This window comes from Oncorhynchus gorbuscha, linkage group LG09 (genome assembly GCF_021184085.1).
Source record: "Oncorhynchus gorbuscha isolate QuinsamMale2020 ecotype Even-year linkage group LG09, OgorEven_v1.0, whole genome shotgun sequence".
NCBI classification, from domain to species: domain Eukaryota; kingdom Metazoa; phylum Chordata; class Actinopteri; order Salmoniformes; family Salmonidae; genus Oncorhynchus; species Oncorhynchus gorbuscha.
In genome coordinates, this window is record NC_060181.1 from 77496965 (window position 1) to 77520487 (window position 23523).

Genomic DNA, 23523 nt, shown 5'->3' on the forward strand with positions numbered 1-23523 from the left:
TGCTTTTTACATGAGCATTGACTCAAACTCTGTCACTCAAACAGGGACAGAAGCATGGAGCAGTCCACACAAACATCAGCTGAGTGGGAATGCTGATCATATAGGTGACAATGAGGAGATGGAAGAAGTCATGTTATCCCCCATTCTGCTCCCTCTATGATCGAATAATGCAAAGATTACAGAGGAGATGACTGAACTAGACTCACAGGACAGGTAAATGTTTAATTTAATATTTGAGATAAATGTCTTAACATTTTTTTCACTATTCTCTGTCAGCTGACAGTACAGACTACAAAGAAGCGATTTAGCTGTGTGTTTATGCTCTACTAATTAAAGACCCATTAAACAAGGAATAGAGGGGCAGAAGCAGACATTTGAGGAGCTCCTGGAGGAAGAGCAGAGACTGAAGACCACCCAGCAGCAGCAGGTCAGAAACTAAACTACACTAAATATGGGCTGTAGAGCTCACACAAGTGACAAGTTTGAGGTTGATTTAGGTATGGTGGTTTTTGGAGCCTCAGGACCATTCCCTTTTGGTGGGGGAATGCAGCATTGCTAATGCTAAGCTCTTCTCTCCATCCCAAAAGAGCCCAGAGGCAGTTGAGGGTGCCATTCCCAAAAGGGTCATCCTGAGGCAAGGGGAGAGCCTCTCCAGATTCACCAATAGAAGCAAAGCCAACAGACAGAGACCCCAAACCCCAGGGGACCTCAGAACCCAAGCCCACCCAGAGGGTCAGTCAGTGGCCTCTCATACAGTGCAAGACTGCTGTGCTCAACAAGGCGAATAGACCCAGAGATCCCTGCTCACCCCCCCTGGACAGTGGCAGTCCAGACAGCAAGGCAGCGCAGCCAGAGGCAGTGAGACCCGGAGTCCTGGGCAGTCACCACAGACAGAACATGGCGACACCTGACCTTCACAAGGTGGGTGGGACTTCTCAGCCTGTGAGTAGAACTCCTGCAGCTGCAATTAAACAGTTTGGGCTTGAGGAGAGGACTGGGGCCCTGCAGAGAAATGGAAGTGGTCCATTGAGACTAGATGGAGCAGCAGAGGGAAAACCAGGTGTTGTTTCAGGAGAAGCTGCAGCGCTGGGACTGTGACCGTCACAAGGAGTGTGTGGAGCTAGGAGAGTTTTAGCTGCTGGAGCAGGCAGCTGAGGGGCTCTCTTTCTCCTCCAACTCATCCTTCGTCATGAAGGCTTGTAATGCTTTTATACCTGTCTTTTTTTTATCATGTATGGCATTAACATTTTTTTGTATGTTTCACAAATTAATGCTACACAATTGCTTAGTAAATGTAAACCTACAGGTGCTGCAGCTGGACCAGCAACACCCCCTCCATGGCAGCTGGGGTTACCACCTGATACGCCTGTCCTCCAATCAAATCCCCCAAACCCTTGCCAACTAAAGGTATTCACAGCGGAGGCACCAGTAAAAGTGGCCTAGGAACAGGGACCAGCTCCTCTGAATCATCAGGAGTATCTGCTGAGTATCCACTGAGGAAGAAGATGAAGTGAGGGACCGCAAACATGAGGAAATCTGTATTTCGTTCCATAGCAGCTCTGAATTCGGGGATCAGGAGGAAGTAGCCCGACCGCCGTACCAAACTATATTTCCCAGCAACCCCTGGGAAAACACGCTCCCCACATCCAGCCCTCCATACGACAAGAGGTCATATCAGGACAGAGAGGGGGGCAGGGAGAGTGACCTTGATGACTCCACCCTATTGGAAGACAGAGAAGAGGGGGACCGCAAGGGTCGGTTGGTGTTTGATGACGATGACACCTGGAATGACCTGGAGGTGGCTGGCAGAATCGTTGAGGACCCCATCAGAACAAAAGGCGCTGCTACAGGAAACAGCCACACTCTCACAATAACAGGGAATGACGTCTCTTCCCCCAGAGAGGAAGCTGAAGAGAAAGGTGGCTGGGGCCGAGCTGGAGAGGCTGGAGAGGGTGTCAATTATCACAGCAGCCAACCAGGAGCTAGATCCGCCTCCCAGCTTATGGCCAGGCTGTTCCCCTCGCTGAAGCCCAAGACCCAGGCCCCTCCTCCACCAGAGCCAAAGAAGTCTGAGAACGGACCAGTTGAGAGAGTTGCAAACACACTCTTAACCCAGGGGAGCATCTCAACAGCAACTGTTTTCCCTTCCAAAGTTGGTAGCACCAGCATTAAACTGTGTGTGTGTGGGGGGTCAGGCCAGCAGCAGCAGCAGTCCAGGCAGCTGAGGGAGAGAGAACGATTCAGGACAGAGAACACTGCCCTGGCCAGACTCCGACTGGAGAACGAGAATAACCAGGAATATCTCAGGTAACAACCATCTGGTCTGACCTGGAATGGGACGGTTTTCCTCTCATTCAAAGCCATTGTTACAAAAATTATATTTAATAACCCCCATATTAAAATTATTAATATTGGATATTCTATTCCAGGAAGGAGAGGGCAGAGTTTGAGCAGCAGAAGGCTGAGGAGCTGGCCAGGTTTGAAGAGTTCAAGAGGGAGGAGACTAAGAAGCTGCAGAAGGAACGCAAGGTGTTTGAGAAGCACCTCCGCCGCCAGGGCCATACCAGATAAAAGGGAGCTCGACGAGATCCAGGTGAGACGTTTTAGTCATTTAGTAGACACTCTTATCCAGAGCGACTTACAGGAGCAATTAGGGTTAATTGCTTTGCTCAAGGGCACATCAACCGATTTTTTTCAGTGTCGGCCTGGGGATTCAAACCGGTGACCTTTCGCTTACTGGCCCAATGCTCTTAACCATTAGGCTAACTGCTGCAGACACACACACACAGACATGTCTTGTATCCGTCAACAACCTTGCCCCCGTCCCCCCCCCAGGCCCTGCAGCAACAGCAGAGTTCCCTACACAAGGAGCTGAAATGGAGAGAGAGCCGCTGGTCCACCACACACAAGCGTCTCCGACAGCAGATCGACTTGATTTATTCATATGTGGAGGTATTGTTCTACATTGTGTGGTCTCTTAAACAGACAGTATTGGGGGCATCCTAAAGAGTTCAGCCCCTACAGCAGCCGCAGCACCCGATCCCACTCAGTTACAGCTCTTTGACCAGTCACCACCCACCAGAGCCACGACCACTCACACAACCTATCCCCTGTGAGTTAGGAATGCGCACAGCCTTCATCTGACAAATCACTAGCCTCTTTAATTACTTAATGAAAGTACCTCCATGGCATAGCTCCACACTGCTATACACTCAGAGAAATTACATAACTATGTCATTTTAATAGGATCTCTGTGTATACACCACCATTGTTGAGTGTTGCTGTGGTGTTTGAATGTACCCACAGAGGACTCCAGGTCTGCAGACTGAGTCCACAGAGGTCAATGAACAGCAAGAGCTAAGTCAGGATGTCATCATTCACCCCGATGGAAAGGTGGGGGGGGGGGGGGGGGGGGGGTGAGAAGCATTGGGAGGGAATTCTGTGAAAATAATTTTGAATTTAGTTTAAAAGCAGGTAGTCTCAGAGCCATACATTATATTAAGAGAGTTAGGCCAGGTTTTAGAATGGAGGCGGAAGTGTCAATTATCACTAGCAACGGCTATGGAGGAGAAAGTGGAGTCTCGGAACGTTCAGACAGAAATCGCAGTGGCCCGGCTTCCTAAATACTGCACACGGAGTCACCTTCCTAATATTGAGTTGCACCCCCTTTTGCATTCAGAACAGAATCAATTTGTCGGGGCATGGACTCTATGTTGAATGCGAGGCACAGTTGTCAAGTTGGCTGGATGTCCTTTGGTTGGTGGACCATTATTGATAAATGGGAAACTGTTGTGAAAAACACAGCAGCATTGCAGTTCTTGACAACTGTACCATACCCCGTTCAAGTCTTGCCCACTCACTCTGAATGGCACACAAACACAATCCGTCTCGAGGCTTAAAAATCCTTCTTTAACCAGTCTCTTCCCCTTTATCTACACTGATTGAAGTGGATTTAACAGATGATTTTTTATTTACTAGGCAGTCATTTAAGAACATTCTTATTTACAATGACGGCCTAGGAACAGTGGGTTAACTGCCTTGTTCAGGGGCAGAACAGATTTTTACCTTGTCAGCTTGGGAATTTGATCCAGCAACCTTTCGGTTACTGGCCCAACGCTGTTAGCACTAGGCTACCTGCCGCCATAGCTTAAACCTGGTCAGTCTGTCATGGAAGGAGCAGGTGTGCCTAATGTTTTGTGCACATGAAGACTCTGGATTGTATTCATGGATTTATTTAGTGCTTTTCCAGGAGCTCAAAGTGCTCTACATTGTATGTATGTGTTCCTGTTGAAGATGGAGAGGGTGCTGGCCTGTGGAGGGAGACTCCTCATCTTTCCCAATGGGACCAGGAAGGAGGTGTTAGCGGACAGACTGACAGCCAATGTCACCTTCAACAGGGACATCAAGCAGGTTATGGCTGACCAGAGAGTGGTGGGTTACTGACAGTGACCCTTCCCTGGCCTTAGTGCATAAGCTCAACACCTTTAAGTGGGATATTAAACTTACATGAATCCCAGATCGGTGTGTGTGTGGTCCTCTTACAGATCTACTACTATGCTGATGCCCAGACCATTCACACCACCTATCCTGACGGCATCGAGGTTCTGCAGTTCCAACAACCAGACTGGTGAGATTTGATGGAAACATTTCATTATACTTAACTACCTCCTCCTCCACTTTGTTCTGACCCAAATCATTTCCTTTTGTAGTGAAGCATTTCCCTAATGGCCGTAAGGAGATCACGTACCCTGACCAGACAGTTAAGAACCTGTATCCAGATGGAACGGAGGAGTGTACACTCACTGATGGGACCATCATTCAAGTTAACCTGCAAGTCCACACCTATCTATCACGTTCTCTACACTGACATGCGTCTGGACAGGTAAAAGCTCTTGATGAAGAGTTCCCAATCTGTCTCTTTCGTGAAGTCAGTGGTTACAAGGGGTTTTGTTCAAGTAAGTCTCATATTTTCACCACTGTTCTCCTCTCCTCCAGGGATGGCAGTAAGGAGGTCCACACAGCAGACTATAAAAGGAGGGAGTACCCAGATGGCACTTTGAAGACAGTTTATACAGATGGCAGACAGGAGACCAACTACACCACTGTTGTCATGGACAACAGGCCCTAGGCCTGAATCATTTGTGTTTCGAAAAGTTTATTTTAATGTGGTGCGAGTGTCTTTTTTATGTCTATTTATTTTAGCTGATTGTAATTTCTTTTGTAAAATTAATGTTTATCAAATCCCTGTGCATACATTTAGGGAGTGTATTAAAGAGTCAGACACATTGAAGCAGTTTTAAATGAAAACTTTAATACTTCTGTACCCTTCATACAGACAGAAAATAAAGTGCTCAGCTACATTCTGCTCAAAACAAAGTGTTTGAGATTTGTATGTACTGTATATTGAAGGAACAGGGAACTGAAGAACCCCTCCAATGTCACAGCAGATCTGAGGGGGGGGGGGGGTCAAAGGAGAGAAAAGGTTACTTGATAACGTATTCAGACTACAGAGACTTCACGTCGCTCTCTTGAACAAACAGATTACACTTTTTTTGAACACCGGAGTGTTGTTACTGACCATACGATGCCGAGTGGCCTGGGGTTATGTGCTTTGTCACTGATATTCATTCACTTCTACAACACGTAATTAATTAAATTCACACTGTTCATTGTCTAATGGAAAACTGCATAGCGGAAGATGTATACATGCATAATGTCCTGCATGTCATTGTGACAGCAAGGGGGAAACACAGCTACCAACTTTTAAAAGAACAGAATTTAAGGAGCACCAGGAAGATAATTTCTGCTATAGTTTAGGCCTATATGAATCCTACCTTGAAGGGGGTAGTGTATCCCAGTGTGCTTACTGTGACTATAGCTCGGACATTGGCTACTTCCCACGCCGTTGCTGGACAGTAGTGATGGGGGACCGAAGAGTACTGTGTTGCGGGGTTGCCATTCATGCCCTCCCCATTCAGTATGTATGCATGCATGGTTATCAATACTAGTTATTTCTTGTGTAGGTAAGTACTATCCTACTTGAAATAAAATTATGGTAGGAATGAAATGGCCATGTTAGTTACCCGGCTTATCAACTTGTCGTGTAGCCCAATCAGCCACGCAAAATTAGCTGATTTGCTTTCTATACACCCACTCTTTTCGAAATCTCGCTCATACTCCGGTCACCATATTGGGCTGTAGCGAAGCACATCTCATGAGTAGCAGACCCTTTACTTTATTCATGTGCCAATCAAAATTGCCTAGACCTAGTATCAAAGTTAGCTAGGTAACATGACAACGTTTATCACACCAATAATTAGCAAAAAACAGCCGGTGACATGGTTTGTGAAATTATATAAAATGCGTGCAAAAATCATGCAGGATGAAAAAAAGAGCTTTGCTAATATGGGTCATATTTCTGGACCCATTTGGGCTAGACAGTGTTCTCTGCTATAAATCTGCAAGCATGCCTGTCGCAAAGCGGCGCTCCATTTTTCCTCTGTCGCTCAGAGGCTGTGTGACAGCGAACTTGAAATTGCAAAGCCTACTTAGACTGGCCTGTGACCTTGGTTATACCAGGCAATGAAATTATATGATGTATCAACTTTGCTCATTTCTCCAATGTATCAAATGTACAGATGTAGCAACGGATGGCTCATCAGGGTCTGCATCCTTTCGCCTTCACAGCCAAATTATATTTTAAAAACTGAAGGAAGAATAGATATGCAGGAAGAGCGGACAGAAAGAAGCAGGTGAGTGAAGGCTGGTAGGGGATGCAGAGAGAAGCAGGTGAGTGAAGGCTGGTAGGGGATGCAGAGAGAAGCAGGTGAGTGAAGGCTGGTAGGGGATGCAGAGAGAAGCAGGTGAGTGAAGGCTGGTAGGGGATGCAGAGAGAAGCAGGTGAGTGAAGGCTGGTAGGGGATGCAGAGAGAAGCAGGTGAGTGAAGGCTGGTAGGGGATGCAGAGAGAAGCAGGTGAGTGAAGGCTGGTAGGGGATGCAGAGAGAAGCAGGTGAGTGAAGGCTGGTAGGGGATGCAGAGAGAAGCAGGTGAGTGAAGGCTGGTAGGGGATGCGGCTGGCTGATTATAGCCGCCACACGTGAGATGCGCCTGAAAGTGAACATTACTAGACTGGCGCAAGAGAGTAGTTGTTGCTTAATGAAAACAATTTATGAACAAAACTGACTTTATAAACAGTGGCAGCTGATTTCTTTTAGATTGGTAGGGCTGAAAAATGTGGTACTATCATATTGTACAACGTGATTAAAAAAATGTTGGTACCAGTATACCGTGCAACACTACTCCTGAATGAGAGCCAAACCCACCTTTGTCTCTTGCTGTAGTGTCTTAGTCAAAGTCAGCCAGTCCTTTCTCCACCAGAGGCAGGTAGACCAGAGCTCCATCCTCGTCATACAGGAACACAGACAGTTCTGGTTCAGTGGCCTGAGACAACCAGGAAACAGCATTATCATAAAAACGACACTATAGCTTCATTATCACCATTATCATAAAAACTACACTATAGCTTCATTATCACCATTATCATGATTGGCAGAGATGACCAACAGCACCAAGGTTACCATCTCACAATGATCTAATTGGCTGAATGGTATTTGAACAGTATACTGTTTATAACCACAATACACACATGCAACAATTCTGCTGTTATCGCCCTTGTTGAGCAGAGACCACAGTAACGCTGAATGCCAAAAATCCACTATCATAACCATGACCACACTTAATGTGTCGTCATCGTCTGTCCAGCTTTTTATGACTGCCACTGATATGACGGGGATAACTAAGGCAGATGTTGCTCACGGTAACGGATGCGGTGCAGCAGCTGTGCAGCAGGTCAATCATCTCCAGGGCAGCCTTCAGGCTCCACTCTGGCCGGTAGGACAGGCGCTCCTTCTCCAGGTTGTGGCGGGGTGGTCTGAAGCCCGCCACCCGCACCTTGATGGCCTTACAGGGAAACCGCAGGAGATGGGCCGGGATCTGACGCAGCCTGACGGGGAGAAAAAAAGACTCCGGTAACCAGAGAGGAAAAGGCAAAGCGAGAGGTTTTTACTCTTGCCAAAATCTGTCCACAAAAATGAGACAGACATTTTTGTATGGAGGTCAATGAGTGTGTCTAATTTGGTCAACACATTTTTTAAATTTGCGATGTGGGGCTTATTTGATCTAATATAAGTTTTGTAATGGTTAGGTTGTAAACAAATACACTGATATAAATGGACGCACGTGGCATTCCGGCAACTTTGAAAAAAAAAAAAAAAAAAAGACTTTTTGCCTGTTGTCATAGAGATAGAGGACTATAACCCATTTTAGCGTAGACATTGCCGTTGAGGAGTTCCACCATTTTAAAGTAGTCAACAGGGTGGGGATTCCTATGAATTGGGAGCAATCAGCCAATGAAGAATAAGAAAATTGACTACTTAAAATGTAGACAGCCTCAATGGCACTGCCCATGCTGTCAGACACTATAATGGCACAGATACAAAGATGAGTAGTCTATCTCAAAAGGTTCCCAACCAGGGGTACAAGGACTCATAAGACCATAGGCTTACTGGTAAAATGCACATGAGAGTAAATCAGGGGTACTCAGGGCAGACCAAAATTCAGTTGGTGGTACAGTAACCGAAAAAGGTTGGGAACCACTGCTCTTGCTTTAAGGCCTGTTGTTCGCATGCCCTCTCATTGGCTAGAATGGTCCCACCTGATCTCGCCTCCTTTCGCCTGCCTTCCATCTTTGAGGATGTGTATTTCCATTGTTAGAGCGGTCACTTGACTATCTTGTCAATATAATAGACAATCAATCTGCACGAAAATGGGATTTACTTCTGCTCTAATCTCCAGTAGGATTCGGCCCACAGTGAGATGTCTTACTTGTGTGTGGGAAGGGTGTCGTCAGAGCCAAAGTCCACGTGTCTGACCAAGATCTTAACAGGGTTGAGGCCAGCGAAGCCCAGCAGCTTGGCCCGGTAGTACTTCCCATCACTGTATTCTGCCAGACACGGGGCCTCTGGAGAGATGGATACACAGGATCAACAAGTCAGAACTTTACCACCTAGCTCGTTATAAGTCCCTGTTACAAGACCCTACGGAAATGTTTTAGTAAAAGCATTAAGTGTGAAGTTTAGTACATGGAAAGAGCTTGTGATCGTGTTGTGGTTTACCAATGGCGAAGTCCGAGAGCATTGCCAGGCGGTCAATCCTGTCATGGACTCTCTTCAGTGCTTCCTCCAGACTCTCCCCACCAGACTCCACACAACTACTGCCATCTAAGGGATACAGGAACACCTGCAACACACACGCAGTACAAAAAGTAGAAAGTTTTGCAAAAGGCATAACAAATCATTTCAGAATTGACATTGCAGTTGGGTATGGAAGTGGTACCTCGTTGGGGGTCCGGAGGTGTTTGATCCTGACCCGGAAGCGTTCGCCTTTCTCAGGCAGGTTTGGGTATGAGAACACCCTCGGTACTGGCTCTGGGTCCTCCAAACCCTGTACATAAGACAGGAAAACACAGCAGAGCAGTGGGGATAACTGACATTATCACACTCGATAAATAAATAAACAAATGTAATTGGCAAGTTATATCGCAGTGTGCATACTAGCAATTTCAAACAACATCTTATATACAGATGGCACTGAATAACCAACATACCTCTGTGTCAATGTCCCAGTCATCTAGATCTAGGTGAGATGACACCACCAGCTCCTGAGGAAAATCACAGATTTAGACAATTGTGTTGATTAAAAAAAAGGGGGGGGGGAAGGGGGGGATTGAAACAAGGGTAATACCCACTCCCACCTCCCTACCTCCTGCGTGGATGCAATAGCCTGGTCTACAGAGGCGTGTTGGTGGTGAACCATGATTCTGCTTAGAGTCATGCCATCCAGAGAAATCTGTACTGTCAGACAGCCCAGAGGATCCTCAGGCAGTTCCTAACACACACAGTCATGTTTTTTGTTACATTTCATCATACATCAGGCTAGTGAGTCCATGCACAACTGATACAGGGCCTTGCCTGCAGCTTATAGTGAGACACCCACACTTACTCAAACTGAGAGGATCACCTCATTTCCCCCAAGCACTAACATACCATCTTTGTGTGTGTAGTGTCCACCTCACCATAATCTGCATGTCCACACAGCGGTTTAGCAGCAGCTCTTTCAGCAGAGCCACAGCATCCCACTGCCACGTCCTGCCCACCTGAACAGAGGAGGGGGGAGCAACTGTAGATAAAGGAGAGGAAGCTACTGCGAATGAACACAACAACCATGATTCTGAATCTAGTCCACTCACAGGGATGACTCCGTGCAGCTGGCAGGGCATACAGAGCTGGGGAATATCCTCACACAACACTGTGGGGTAGACGTGACACACTGGGATGTTCTCCACTAGACCCTGGTCCACGTAGCGCACCTGGAACACACACAGGTTGGGGTCTTGTAAGTTTTGTATAGACATCATTTGTATAAATTGTTCAAAATCCCAGTATTTATTTGTTCACAAAAAACGTGTCTGTACCTTAACGTGACCTCCAATGACCTCCAGCACCTCTCCTCTGTACCAGAGCATGTCAGAGCCCATGACAGCACAACCCAGGACACTCTTCCAGGTGTAGGGCTTCAGCCTGGGAAGGGTCTTTATGTGCTGCTGTAGACGCTCCCGCAGCTGCTCAAACTGACGCCCTGACAAACACACAGTAGTTACGCATGTACACTGAGTGTACAAAACATTATGAACACCTTCCTGATATTGAGTGTCACTTAGGGCTGTTATGACCACTGAATAATTTTTCTTAGATGCATGCCAGCAAAGCACAACACAATACAAGTGGCTCCCATTTTGGCTGTAGTGTTTGTTGCGTGTTCCGGTGAGGGCGTGCACTTAGTTATTTATCTCCGGTAATGTTCTCCGGGATTCTCAGTCTTAAATTTGATCGTTTATTTATATATTAGGGTACCTGAGGATTGATTAGGAACATTGTTTGACATGTTTGGAAGAGTTTCTTGTTAACTTACGGCATTCATATGTATGCATTTTAAACGAGGGAAACCGGTGGATTACTGAGTCAAGCGCGCCAATGAAACTTATGTTTTTGGGATATAAAGAAGGACTTTATCGAACAAAAGGAACATTTGTTTATGTAGCTGGGACCTTTGTGATTGCAACCAGATGAAGATCTTCAAAGGTAAGTGATTTATTTTATCGCTATTTCTGACTTTCGTGACGCCTCTGCTTGGTTGGAAAATGTATGTAATGCTTTAGTGTGCGGGGCGCTGTCCTAAGACAATCGCATGGTGTCCTTTCGCGGTAAAGCCTTTTTTGAAATCTTACAAAGCGGCTGGATTAACAAGAAGTTAAGCTTTTAAATGATGTATGACACTTGTATTTTCATGAATGTTTAATATAACGATTTCTGTAATTTGAATTTGGTGCTCTGCAATTTCACTGGATGTTGTCAATGATCCGTAAGAAGTTAACCTGTCTCCTCCCCTTCATCTACACTGATTGTCAAGTTGTGTATAACTCAGTGTATGTGGGGGGGGGGCGAAGGGGTAAACAGGAGTAGAAAGGAGAGTACCTGCGTGGTGCGTCATGGCGTAGATGAGGCCATCCTCTCCGATGGCAGAGATGGTCATCAGAGTGCGTCCACAGTGGGGCAGCTCAGGGGGGCAGTAGGCCTGTGTCTTCACCTTCTCTGGGGAGGGGTTAGTACGGGGGGGCCGGTTTGGGCGGCATAGGGGCAGTGGAGACGGGTCGGGGAGAGACTGACCAGTCAGAGGAGGGGGTGGGGGGCTGGTTTTCTATGTTAGGTGTCCTGTTTTGAAGGCCCTTGAACTTGGAGTCAGAGTCTGATAACTCCTCTAGTTTAGGCATGGGGGACACTCTGTAGCACAGAACACAGGGACAAAGAGGGCAGATACGTAGAGCCAACAGAAAGACATGGGTCCTAGGAAACACATTATACTCAACTGTGAAACATATATCCACACAGTTCTGTTACTCACTGTGGCTTCCTCTCTTTCAGAGCGAGGCCCTCACTAACCAGGAAGTCTGCGATGCTGACGTCTTGCCCGGCCCGGTTGGAGCAGTACAGAGAGACCGGCACCGGACGCTGCTCTGTGTTCTCCTGCAGAGAAGAGGAAAAGGCTGGTATAAAGAGAGATTCAAGTAAAACCATGGATGGTCTCCACTGAGCTGGTGAAGAACAAAGTGTCACAGTATTCAGATGATCTACTATTATATATCACAAATCCTGTCTATAACATACTGCCTATTTTAAAACACATTTGGATCATTCTCAGGTTACAAATTGAACATTCAGAAAAGTGAATGTTTTCCGATCAACCCCGCTGCCAAGCAAATTCACCCTGGAGCCCTGCCTTTCCGTCTGTCGCCCTCTGGTTTTTACTATTTAGGTTTGAATATAACACCTTTGGCTACCCTCCATAAAACTAACTTCGCAAGTCCAGTCAGTAGAGTTAAAACAGACTTATAACGCTGGGATAGTCTGCCTCTGTCCTTAGCTAGCAGATCCAATCTGTTAAAATTAACATTTTACCTCAGTTTCTATACCTTTTTCCAATGTCTTCTGATCTTTCTGCCAAAATCATTTTTTACCAAGTTGGATAGGCTCAGTCATTTGATCTGGGCTGGCAAATCACCTAAGAAAGTAGAACAATACTTCAAAGGAGACAAGATGGAGGATTGGCACATCCAAATTTACTGCTTTACTATTAGAAAGCCAATATTCAAAAGATTGTGGTCTGGTGTAGTGCTCCAACTAACAACTGGTGCTCATTAGAAGCACACACCTGCCAATCATCCTCCCTTTCAGCTCTTACTTGTGTCCCACTGTCCTTCAAAGTACACTGGAAACCCCAATGCGCTCTCTACTTTGAGGATCTGGAGACAATTTTGTCAACATTTTAGACTTTTTGCCCCTTCTCCTCTAAGCCCCATTTGTAACAACCACTTATTTTAACCATCTAAACTCAACCAGGCTTTTGTTTTGTGGCAACAGGGACGTTTGGTATGTTTCAAAGATGTATTTTTATATGGGAAGTTATCCAATTTTAAAGATCGTGTAGCTAATCTTTTCCCCTATTTTCAAGTCCGTAACTTTGTTCGCTCTAATTTTCAGATGACTGGTGGGAGGAGGCCCTTCTTAGGGTTAACTCCATATCATGTGCTCGGTTAAGTTTAATTCAGTTCAAGGTCTTGCTCAGAATTCACTACACCAAAGAGTAAATTCCTCCCAGACACAAATGACACATGATAGATGTTCAAATCACTCGGATCTGCAGCCTTGTCCTCTAATAGCTATATTTGGAGTTACATCTTTGTTGCCTAGTCTCACTAAAAGTAAAGAAGGCGTTGTAGTGTTTGCTTCCCTTATAGCACGCAGGGAGATCTTGCTTAATTGGAAATCCTCCAAACCTCCCACAGTATTAGCCTAGTTAAAAGATATGTTTTCAACAATTAGAAAGGTTGTTCTGGCAGCCTTTAATTTCCTTTTTTGAACAGTTGCCTTCTATTGATCAGGAGTAAGAATGTTGGCCAACAGGGGATATGAGATTGTGGGAGAGAATGGAGGGTATGTAGTGATATTTTTTATTTATTTTTGTGTATATATATAATTTCCAATTGATGTTTTAATGTATTTTTGTATGTATGCTGCTTTTGTTGTTAAGGGGAGGGAGGTGTTTCAATAAGTATAGGGGATAAAAGGATGTATCTGTTCAATTTGTAATTTGTGTTTATTGGTCCAATAAACTATATATATATATATATATATATACACACACACAGTACCAGTCAAAAGTTTGGACACACCTACTCATTCAGGGTTTTTCTTTATTTGTACTATTTTCTACGTTGTAGGATAATAGTGAAGACATAATTTGAGATTCTTCAAAGTAGCCACCCTTTGCACACTCTTGGCATTCTCTCAACCAGCTTCATGATGTAGTCACCTGAAATGCATTTCAATTAACAGGTGTGCCTTGTTAAAAGTACATTTGTGCAATTTATTTCCATCTTAATGCATTTGAGCCAATTAGTTGTGTTGTGACAAGGTAGGGGTGGTATACAGAAGATAGCCCTATTTGGTAAAAGACCAAGTCCATTATTATGACAAGAAGAACTGAAATAAGCAAAGAGAAACCAGTCTATCATTACTTTAAGACATGAAGGTCAGCCAATGTTAAGAATTTCAAGAACTTTGAAAGTTAAGTGCAGTTGCAAAAACCCTCAAGCACTATGATGAAACTGGCTCTCATGAGGACCTCCACAGGAACGGAAGACCCAGAGTTACCTCAGCTGCAGAGGATAACTTCATTAGAGTTACCAGCCTAAGAAATTGCTTAACAGAGTAAATGTGAGAGTAAATGTAAATGCTTAACAGAGTTCACGTAACAGACATATCGCAACATTAACTGTTCAAAGGAGACTGCATGAATCAGGCCTTCATGTTCGAATTGCTACAAAGAAACCAATTCTAAAGGACACCAATAAGAGGAAGAGACTTGCTTGGGCCAAGAAACACAAGCAATGGACATAAACCGGAGGAAATCTGTCCAAAATTGAGATTTTTGGTTCCAACCGCCATGTCTTTGTGAGACACAGAGTAGGTGAACGGATGATCTCTGCTTGTGTGGTTCCCACCGTGAAGCATGGACGAAGAGGTGTGATGGTGCTTTGCTGGTGACACGGTCTGTGATTTATTTAGAATTCAAGGCATGGCTACCACAGCATTCTGCAGCAATACACCATCCCAATTGGTTTATGCTTTGTGGGACTATCATTTGTTTTTCAACAGGACAATGACCCAAAACACCTCCAGGATGTGTAATGGCTATCGGAGCAAGAAGGAGAGTGATGGAGTGCTGCATCAGATGACCTGGCCTCCACAATCACTCGACATCAACCAAATTGAGATGGTTTGGGATGAGTTGATCCGCAGAGTGAAGGAAAAGCAGCCCAAAAATGCTCAACATATGTGGGACTGTGGGAAAAGCATCCCAGGTGAAGCTGTTTGAAAGAACGCCAAGTGTGTGAAAAGCTGTCATCAAGGAAAAGGGTGACTACTTTGAAGAATCTACAATATTAAATATATTTTTAATTGTTTAACACTGTATTGTTGGTTAACCTGTCTAGGACTGTTTAACCCCGTTCTGCTAGCGGAACCCTTGCCAACAGCCAATGAAATTGCAAGACGCCAAATACAAATCAACAGAAATCTCATAAATCAAATTTCTCAAACATACAAGTATTCGGCACCATTTTAAAGATACAATTCTCATTAATCCAGCCACAGTGTCTGATTTGAAAAATGCTTTACAGCAAAAGCTCCACAAATGATTTTGTTAGGTCACCACCAAGCCACAGAAAAACCCAGCCATTTTTCCAGCCAGAGAGGAGTCACAAAAAGCAGAAATAGAGATAAAATTAATCACTAACCTTTGATTATCTTCATCAGATGACACTCATAGGACTTCATGTTACACAATACATGTGTTTTGTTCGATAAAGTGCATATTTATATTTTAAAAAATCTCATTTTACATTGGCGCGTTACGTTCAGTAGTTCTAAAACATGCAATGATTGTGCAGAGCCACATGAATTCACAGAAATACTCATTATAAATGTTGATCAAAATTCAAGTGTTATGCATGGAACTTTAGATACACTTCTCCTTAACCTGTTATGGCTGTATCCCTTTGTTCTCAATTTCCGCCTGAAGACATACCCTAATCTAACTGCCTGTAGCTCAGCCCCAGAGGCAAGGATATGCATATTCTTGGTATCATTTGAATGGAAACATTCTGAAGTTTGTGGAAATGCTAATTGAATGTAGGAGAATATAACACAGTAGATATGGCGTAAGAAAAGAGAAAGAGCATACGTTCTGTTTTTTTATTGTTGTAGCATCATCTTTCACATGTACTAGAATAGCCACACAGTCAGATAGGATGCTGGTGATAATTTTGATGGATAACACAAGAGGGCAATGGAAGGTGTGCAAAGTTTTAGACTGATAACTTCAGGAATGGGTGAGCTACATGACATTTAGCATGAAGTCACCCAGGTGTCCCACACAAGTTGCCCAAATGTACCCAAGTGGCCGAATTTGTGAAATGACCTATAACTACATACAACAGTGCAAATAACTATATACAACATATCAAAAAGCAATTCTAACACACAAAAAAATATAAAAATCTTTTAAAAAATATTAGAAAAACAAAAAAACAGGGGTAGACCGTTAGGAAGCCCTCTACACAATATTTTGCTGCCTATGCCATGTCCCATTGCAGTCTCTTTCTGCTGTAAAGCAGAGGCAAACTGAAAAACTGGTGCAGGTGATGGGGATTTCATGTGACAAAGAACACAACGACGCCTCCATGCTTTACCCTTTTGGCCCTGAGGCACAGTCATGCCTGCAGTAATGAACTGTGGCATATGAACACCACTGGAGCTGGCAGAGGTAGAGGCGGCAGAATATGATGCAGTGGACTTGCTGTAGCCAGCAAGCTCCTGGATGAGCAGCTCCCTGAAGGCTAGCTGTGAGATGGGGGGCTGTCCACAGCTCTTGGCCATTTCCTTCTGGAGGATGAAGGAATTCACCACAGCAATGTCAATGAAATGGTAAAACAATGTCCTGTACCATTTCTTTGTCTTATGTAGAACATTGTAGTACCCTATAAGTGCATCTGAGAGGTCCACACCTCCCATGCTCTTGTTGTAGTCCTTGATGACGGCAGGAATGGGGACATTTTTGGTGGTCCATGCCCAGTTGCGTCCTTCACACGCCTGACAACGTGATCGCCACTGAAGGACTTGTGGATAGTGGAGCACATCACCACCTCTCTGGTGTCCATCCACTTCAAACAGCAGGCCATCTTCACGGATCCATCGCATGGTCCCCCGCTCAGCCCGCTTAGGCATGTCATTTACCTTGGTCTTCGGAAAGCCCACTCTGTTGTTCCGAATGGTGCCACATGCCCACACCTCCAGCTTTCTCAGGTCTGCAAACAGGGTAGGGCTTGTGTAGAAGTTGTCCACAAAGAGTTTGTAGCCCTTCCCCAGCAGTTGAAAATCCAATAACTCCATTACAGAGTCATAACTAAGTCCTTTACCAGTCGCACACGTGTTCTTCCCCTCATAGACAAAAAAATTGCATGTGTATGCACACACAGAATCAGCCAAAACAAACAGCTTGTAACCCCACTTAGTTGGTTAGTTACGCATGTATTGTTTTAGGCCAATTCTGGTCTTTGAGGCTACCATCCTCTCATCTATGGACAAGTTCTGGGCGGGCTGAAAATGTATCTTGCAGGCCTCAACCAAGCTGGGGTAGAGAGGTTTGACTTTGCACAGCCTGTCAAACCTTGCGGTGCCTCTCCTCCTGTCATTCTCCTCATCAACTTCTGGGTCACTGATGTGAAGCGCCCGTGAGATATTTTAAAATCTTGTAGAGGACATGACAAAGGGGGGGGGGGGCAGGTGATAGAGTGGGGATGTTTTCCAGTAATCCTTTAGGGTTTTTAACTTCACCAGCCCCATGTAAATTACCAGTGAAAAGTAGCAGAAAAGGTCTGACATGGAAATGGGCTTCCATGCCTCTTTCTTTCCTGCTTGCTTCCTAGCCCCATACTTGTTAGTATTACACACCGGGGAATCAACAACTGCCGGGGTGAAAAACAATTGAAAAAGTTGCATGGGGCTGTATTTTGATGGCATGTCGAGCTGAGGTCCTGGTGGCCTTTTTGGTCGGAATTTTGGAGGACGTGGCTCCACATCCTTCTCCAGCACATAGTGCCATTGCCCCTCTACCTCTCTGCCAGCAGGTTCCACACTTCCCTTCCTCTGCTTGTTTGTTTTGTTCGATAATGTCCATCATTTATGTCCAAATAGCTTCTTTTGTCAGGGCGTTTGGTAAACAAATCAGGTCCAGTCAGACAAAGTTCAAAAAGTTACATTACAGGTCGAAGAAACTTGTCAAACTAAGTATAGAATCAATCTTTAGGATGATTTTATCATAAATGTTCCAACCAGAGAATTCCATTGTCTGTAGAAAAGCAATGGAACGCAGGTCGCTCTCATGTAAAATGCGCGTGAACAGCGTGTGGCTCTCTGCCAGACCACTGACTCAAAGAGCTCTCATCCGGTCCCACTTCACAGTAGAAGCCTGGAACAACGTTCTAAAGACAGTTGACATCTAGGACTGGGACTGAGTAGGAGGCAGTTTACTCTGGGCACGCTATTCATCCAAAAGTGAAAATGCTGCTCCCTATCCCAAAGAAGTTAAGGGCTTGTAAAGTAAGCATTTCACTTTAAGGTATTTGGCGCATGTGACAAATACATTTGATTTGATTCACTATTATTCTACAATGTAGAAAATTGTTTTTAAAAATTAAATAAACTTGAATGAGTAGGTGTCCAAACTTTTGACTGGTACTGTGTGTGTGTGTGTGTGTGTGTGTGTGTGTGTGTATATATCACACATACAACAGGTCAGCCACCAGGGGAAGACTCGTCGAGGCCTGGTGACAGAGAGTATACATCATGAGGTGACGCCTCCATCTGCTGGACGTGCCAGGTCTCGACGGGCTCTCTGGGCAGGACTAATTGGGGCTGATTGAGAGTTGGTGAGAAATCAAGGGATGATTGCTCACCAGCTGAACAAGTCCCATAAAGCTTCCAGAAGGGCAGCACACAGGGGAGAGAGTGGGGGAAGAAAAGACTCCCGTATAGTTGGGGAAGAAAGGACTCCCGTATAGTTGGGGATGGTTGCAGAGTTAACAGGAGTGAGTTCAGTTTTTGATTCCCACAGGATACAGCAAGACCCGGAGCCAAGAAGACGGTATCCCGTGGGTCTCATGGGGGAGACGTATTATTTTCTTTTTGAACTATTGTTTTAATAAACACCTTTGAAACTAAGTTAAACCTACTCTGTCCGTGTCTGATCTGTGTAAACGTTTTGACCCAACCCCCTGGTCTGCCACTATATCTATACACACACGCACACACACAGTACCAGTCAAAAGTTTGGACACACCTACTCACTTAAGTTTATATATAAAAACATGGATGGTCAAATATGCCACAATACAAAAGTGAGGCATCAGAGACTAGGCTCCATCTCCACCCCCACCCCTCTTTGCTTGGAGTTCACATAAGTGTGGGGAAGGGGTAGGGACTAGGGGAAGTGGTAGGGCTAGGAAAAGGTGTGTGATGTGGCGTCACCTTGATGGTCATGATGGCCATGGCTCCTGTCAGGTAGTAGGAGATGAAGTCACACGCCGTGGCTGTCCAGGTGGAACGACCACCTGCGGGTCTGAGAGGGAGAGAGAAAGAAATGGAGCGAGAGAGGGAGAAAGAGTGAGAAATTTGAAATGAGGTCTAAGGAGAATAGCATGCCCCTTGCTCCACTATTAGAATAGGTGTGATAAATAGCTCATGCCCAGAGGAAACCTGTCAGAATCTATTTTTGTGAAAGGCCTACTAATTCAGGACATTTTGCCAGGGATCAGTGTTTGAAGTCAGCCCTTCGTATACCTGCATTTGTGTGTGTGTTTACCTGATTTCACTGAGCGAACACTCCAGCACCAGACAGCCAACCAGACTGGGCAGCAGTGGTCTCAGGTTGTTCACATGGAGTTTCACCTTGTTGCCAAAATCACAGCGTACTACCTAACAACATGTGGAGACAAAACACCACACTGCAGTTTCAGCTGGATGTACCCATCCATCTGTCACTGATGTAACAGTTATGATAAATCGGCTACAATCAGCTGCTACAATGTTATTACTTCTAAATCCACTCCTAGTCCACTTCTGTGACTCGTAAAGGATAGATGTGTGTGTGTTCGTGTGTTACCTCGGCAATGAAGCAGAGGGAAACAGGAGAGCAGAGCTGGCCCCTCTCCCAGACCCCGTTATTATAGGCAGCACAGTACATGTCTGCCTTCCACTCTATCTCCTGGGGCTCTGTAAGGGCATACTCCTGCTTCAACAACTCATACACCCTGAAACAGAGAGGGGGCGAGAGCAAGAGGGAAAGGGAGAGAGAGAGCGATAACTAAATGACACAGACCTCTCATTAGCATCTCATTCTAAAGTCACACATCCACTCTACAGTTACAAGATTCCTGTGTGAACACAGCCCAAGATTCTCTGCTAGATTTGGCGAGGCTTCAGTAAGCCATTGTCTGTCCCTCCTTGCCCTCCTCTCCATCACCACTGGCTGACCTCTTGAGCTGGGTGTCCATCTGTAGAAGCTGGACGTAAAAGCTCCCGGGTGAGACCACGTGGGTCAACCTGACCCTCAGGTCTTTCAGGTTAGCCGGCAGCACCAGGTAGGGCTGGATCTCTTGGTCCTGCTCTGGGGTCTCCTGGCCCAGGGAGGTAGGGGCTGGCTCAGACTCACTCAGAAGACCCTCGAGTGGGGGGTCCCACACTGTGGTGTCTACCACCGGGGCCTGGGTGTCCTTAGATTTGATGCTAAGGAAGAGGGAGATGGTGTAAAACAAAACATCTCTTTTTTGGAACCATACCCACATGTGTGTGTGCAGGTATCAAAAAGTCTAAATAAGATTAGTTATTGATTTTACCCATGAAGTATCCTGCTGTGAGATGACAGACACACACTCACCCCTTCTTGAAGCAGGCCAGTTGATCATTGACCAGCAGATCTTCAATGTTTGTTAACGGCTCGCTGGAATCACTGGTCTCAAACAGCCTGACTGGCAGACCCCTGCCCCTTCGACCAGCCTCTGGGGGTTCAGAAGACACACAGAAATCAATCAACTACAGAACAGTCACACGGTTGTCGTAGGATGCCAAGACTGCCGTGTGAAAGGAGAACACTCCAGTTCTACCCATCTTACCTGTGGCCACAGCGGTCACAAGTCTCTGGTCAGCTAGACTCTTGAACTTCTCTATACACGCTTTGCTCCACGTCTCACCCTCTTCCAAAGGAATCACATCAGCCAGGTAGCACTGGATGGCCTGGGTGGGGAGGGAGAGGTAATTGTCAGAGCCAGTTGAATAATAGGAGTTCCCTGTCCAGTCTACCAACCCTAGCAGTTAATACTGGGATGGTATATGGATACAGCAGCCTTATTTATTCTCCATCCAACATACTCTTGTGTAGTGTGACCTCACCATGGCTGGGAGGGCAAAGAACTCATCCTTGATCTTCCTCAGGTCGTTGACTGACAGAATCATGTTGTTGCCAAAGTCTACAAACTGGACTTCCACCTTCCTGCCCCCGGGAATACCTACACACAATAACATTTTAATCTTTAGGTAGACTCTTTTCCATATTTTTGGAGTTTGCATATAATTTATTATCTAAGGGAGTGGTTCTCAAACCTCTCCTCGGAATCTCCAGACATTTGACAATTTTGTTGTAACCCTGAACTAGCTCAACAGATTTCACTTAGTTGACTATTTGAAATCAGGATGTGGTAGTTCTGGAATAGATAAAATACATGGAACGGTTGTGGGCTACCAGGAGAGGTTTGAGAACCACTGATCTCAGGGGACAATACCGTAAAAACACATTGTGACCTCAATGAGCGTACCTAGGGGCTGTGGCGGTCATTACATTTTGTCAGTTGGTAACCGTCATGCCAATGACTGCTAGTCTTACGGTCTCAAAGACAAAAAACAAACAGGTAGGCTGCTCCTTAATAATCTGAATGGAGTTGTTATTTGTAACAGTACACACACACAGACTGAAGGAAGAAAAGAAGCGCAGTAACGTTATGTAGACTGGCCTCAATTAACCTACCTAGCTAGCTTCTCTCAGTTTGACGCAGTCAAGACAGGTACTATTTAATCAGATATGATGAGAAATAACAAGCAAGAAGTCTGCTAGCGCGAGTTAACATTGCTTGCCGTCGCTCTCTCTTTCTGTGCCTGCTCTTGTGTCACTCACTGCGCACACACACCGCAGGCCCCTTCTCCCTAGTGCCATGCTCTCCCTCTACTTTCCTCCACTCCGGTTAATAAAGTACCAAAACAAATGGAATTTTCTCATGCAAGGTTGTAAACAATGACCGGGTCTCTATGTTAAAAAGTGTACTGTGCATATTGTGTCCGTCTGGGAAAGCCCCGGGTCCATTTTGGAACGGGACCTCTTAACTCCCATCACCATTTATCCTCATCATTCAGATTAGACTGACAACAGGGCGTTGAGTACCAAGCCATTATTCTGCCTTATGCATCAGCGCCATTCATGTAGGCCTACAGAGAGCATTCATGTAGGCCTATGTGACTCATGACTGCCGGTGTGGCGGTATGGTCCTTCTGTAGCTCAGTTGGTAGAGCATGGCGCTTGTAACGCCAGGGTAGTGGGTTCGATCCCCGGGACCACCCATACGTAGAATGTATGCACACATGACTGTAAGTCGCTTTGGATAAAAGCGTCTGCTAAATGGCATATATTATTATTATTATAATTCGGTCACCGCAACTGCCCTAAGTGTACCCACGCACAGACAGTGTACTGACCGATGACACGGGCCCTGTACCAGACCTTGTCGTCAAAGCGTGCCACACAGGCCTGATCCAGGACAGGACAGTAGACCTCCAAGTCCTGGTCCTCTCCTCTGGTCCCCTTGCTGGGGCAGTCATAGCTGTAACACTCCTGCAGCTTGGCTGTCAGCAGCAGGAACTCCATGTTGTCAACCTGCGTTTAATCAGCGAGGGGGAAGAGTTAGAGAGGGCACTGGAATATCAGCTGATAACGCTTTCGTGTGTGTGTGTTTGTGTGTGACCAACCAGTTGGATGTAGAAGTGTGAGGGTGTGTCTATGTGGGACACCACAGCGTTGAGCTCTATATTGGTACGAGGGAAGACAGGAAGGTAGAACTGGAGAGGCCTCCTGCCACATGGCACAGTCTTGGCATTCCACGCCACGGGAGAGTAAAACCTACAGCAGCAGAACGGGACAAACATTACTACTGATTATCCATGGCAACAAGGAAGAAACTGATGCAGCCTTCCGCAAAACTCATAAGGGAAACACTGGATATGTACAGTATGCAGGCTTCATACACATTTTGACAAATGGAATCAAGACTTTTAACCAAATTTCCATGACCAATAATTGGTGCCATCTGTGTGTACGTATAAAACAGTATGTAATGTGGTATCGACCCTGGGAGGCTGCTCTCTGATCCCATGTACCAACTCCTGTCGTTGTGCAAAGCACTTAACCCCACCACAAAGTAGAATACCTGTTAGGCAACTGTACAAAACAAGAGGTCAGTCTGGAGAGCTACTGGGTGTGCAGGCTTTTGATCAAGCCCTGCTTAAACACAGAGACAGTTTATCAAGGTTCGGTTCAGCAGCTAATTTCTAAAATGTGGTTTGCTTGAGGGGGACTGGAATAAAAGCCTACCCACCCATTAGCTCTCCTGGAGGATGGTTGACCACCCTTGATGCATAATATTGCAACATTACAATCAAATACATTTTGTCTTTTTAAATAATTT

At 45.4% G+C, this 23523-nt stretch overlaps 2 protein-coding genes across 2 annotated transcripts in view; one reads left to right on the forward strand and one right to left on the reverse strand.

Moving 5' to 3' along the window:
• Positions 1-1497: 1497 nt before the first annotated feature.
• Positions 1498-5426, forward strand: LOC124044112 (centromere protein J-like). The gene is given in 8 exon segments (XM_046363572.1): positions 1498-2307; positions 2430-2540; positions 2542-2593; positions 2836-2952; positions 4294-4431; positions 4545-4627; positions 4710-4882; positions 4996-5426. Coding segments are annotated over 7 exon segments (822 nt in total). The 5' UTR covers positions 1498-2002; the 3' UTR covers positions 4726-4882; positions 4996-5426.
• Positions 5292-23523, reverse strand: part of rnf17 (ring finger protein 17) — a 29484-nt gene continuing 11252 nt past the window's right edge. The window contains 23 exon segments of the mRNA XM_046363573.1: positions 5292-5449; positions 7325-7442; positions 7818-8004; positions 8886-9021; positions 9176-9299; positions 9396-9503; positions 9667-9720; positions 9822-9947; positions 10135-10215; positions 10309-10428; positions 10534-10697; positions 11594-11745; positions 11747-11899; positions 12021-12142; positions 19265-19355; positions 19599-19711; positions 19899-20046; positions 20270-20521; positions 20673-20793; positions 20908-21028; positions 21185-21300; positions 22538-22715; positions 22808-22958. Coding sequence (XP_046219529.1) covers positions 7347-7442; positions 7818-8004; positions 8886-9021; positions 9176-9299; positions 9396-9503; positions 9667-9720; positions 9822-9947; positions 10135-10215; positions 10309-10428; positions 10534-10697; positions 11594-11745; positions 11747-11899; positions 12021-12142; positions 19265-19355; positions 19599-19711; positions 19899-20046; positions 20270-20521; positions 20673-20793; positions 20908-21028; positions 21185-21300; positions 22538-22715; positions 22808-22958 — 2914 coding nt within the window. The 3' untranslated portion in view covers positions 5292-5449; positions 7325-7346.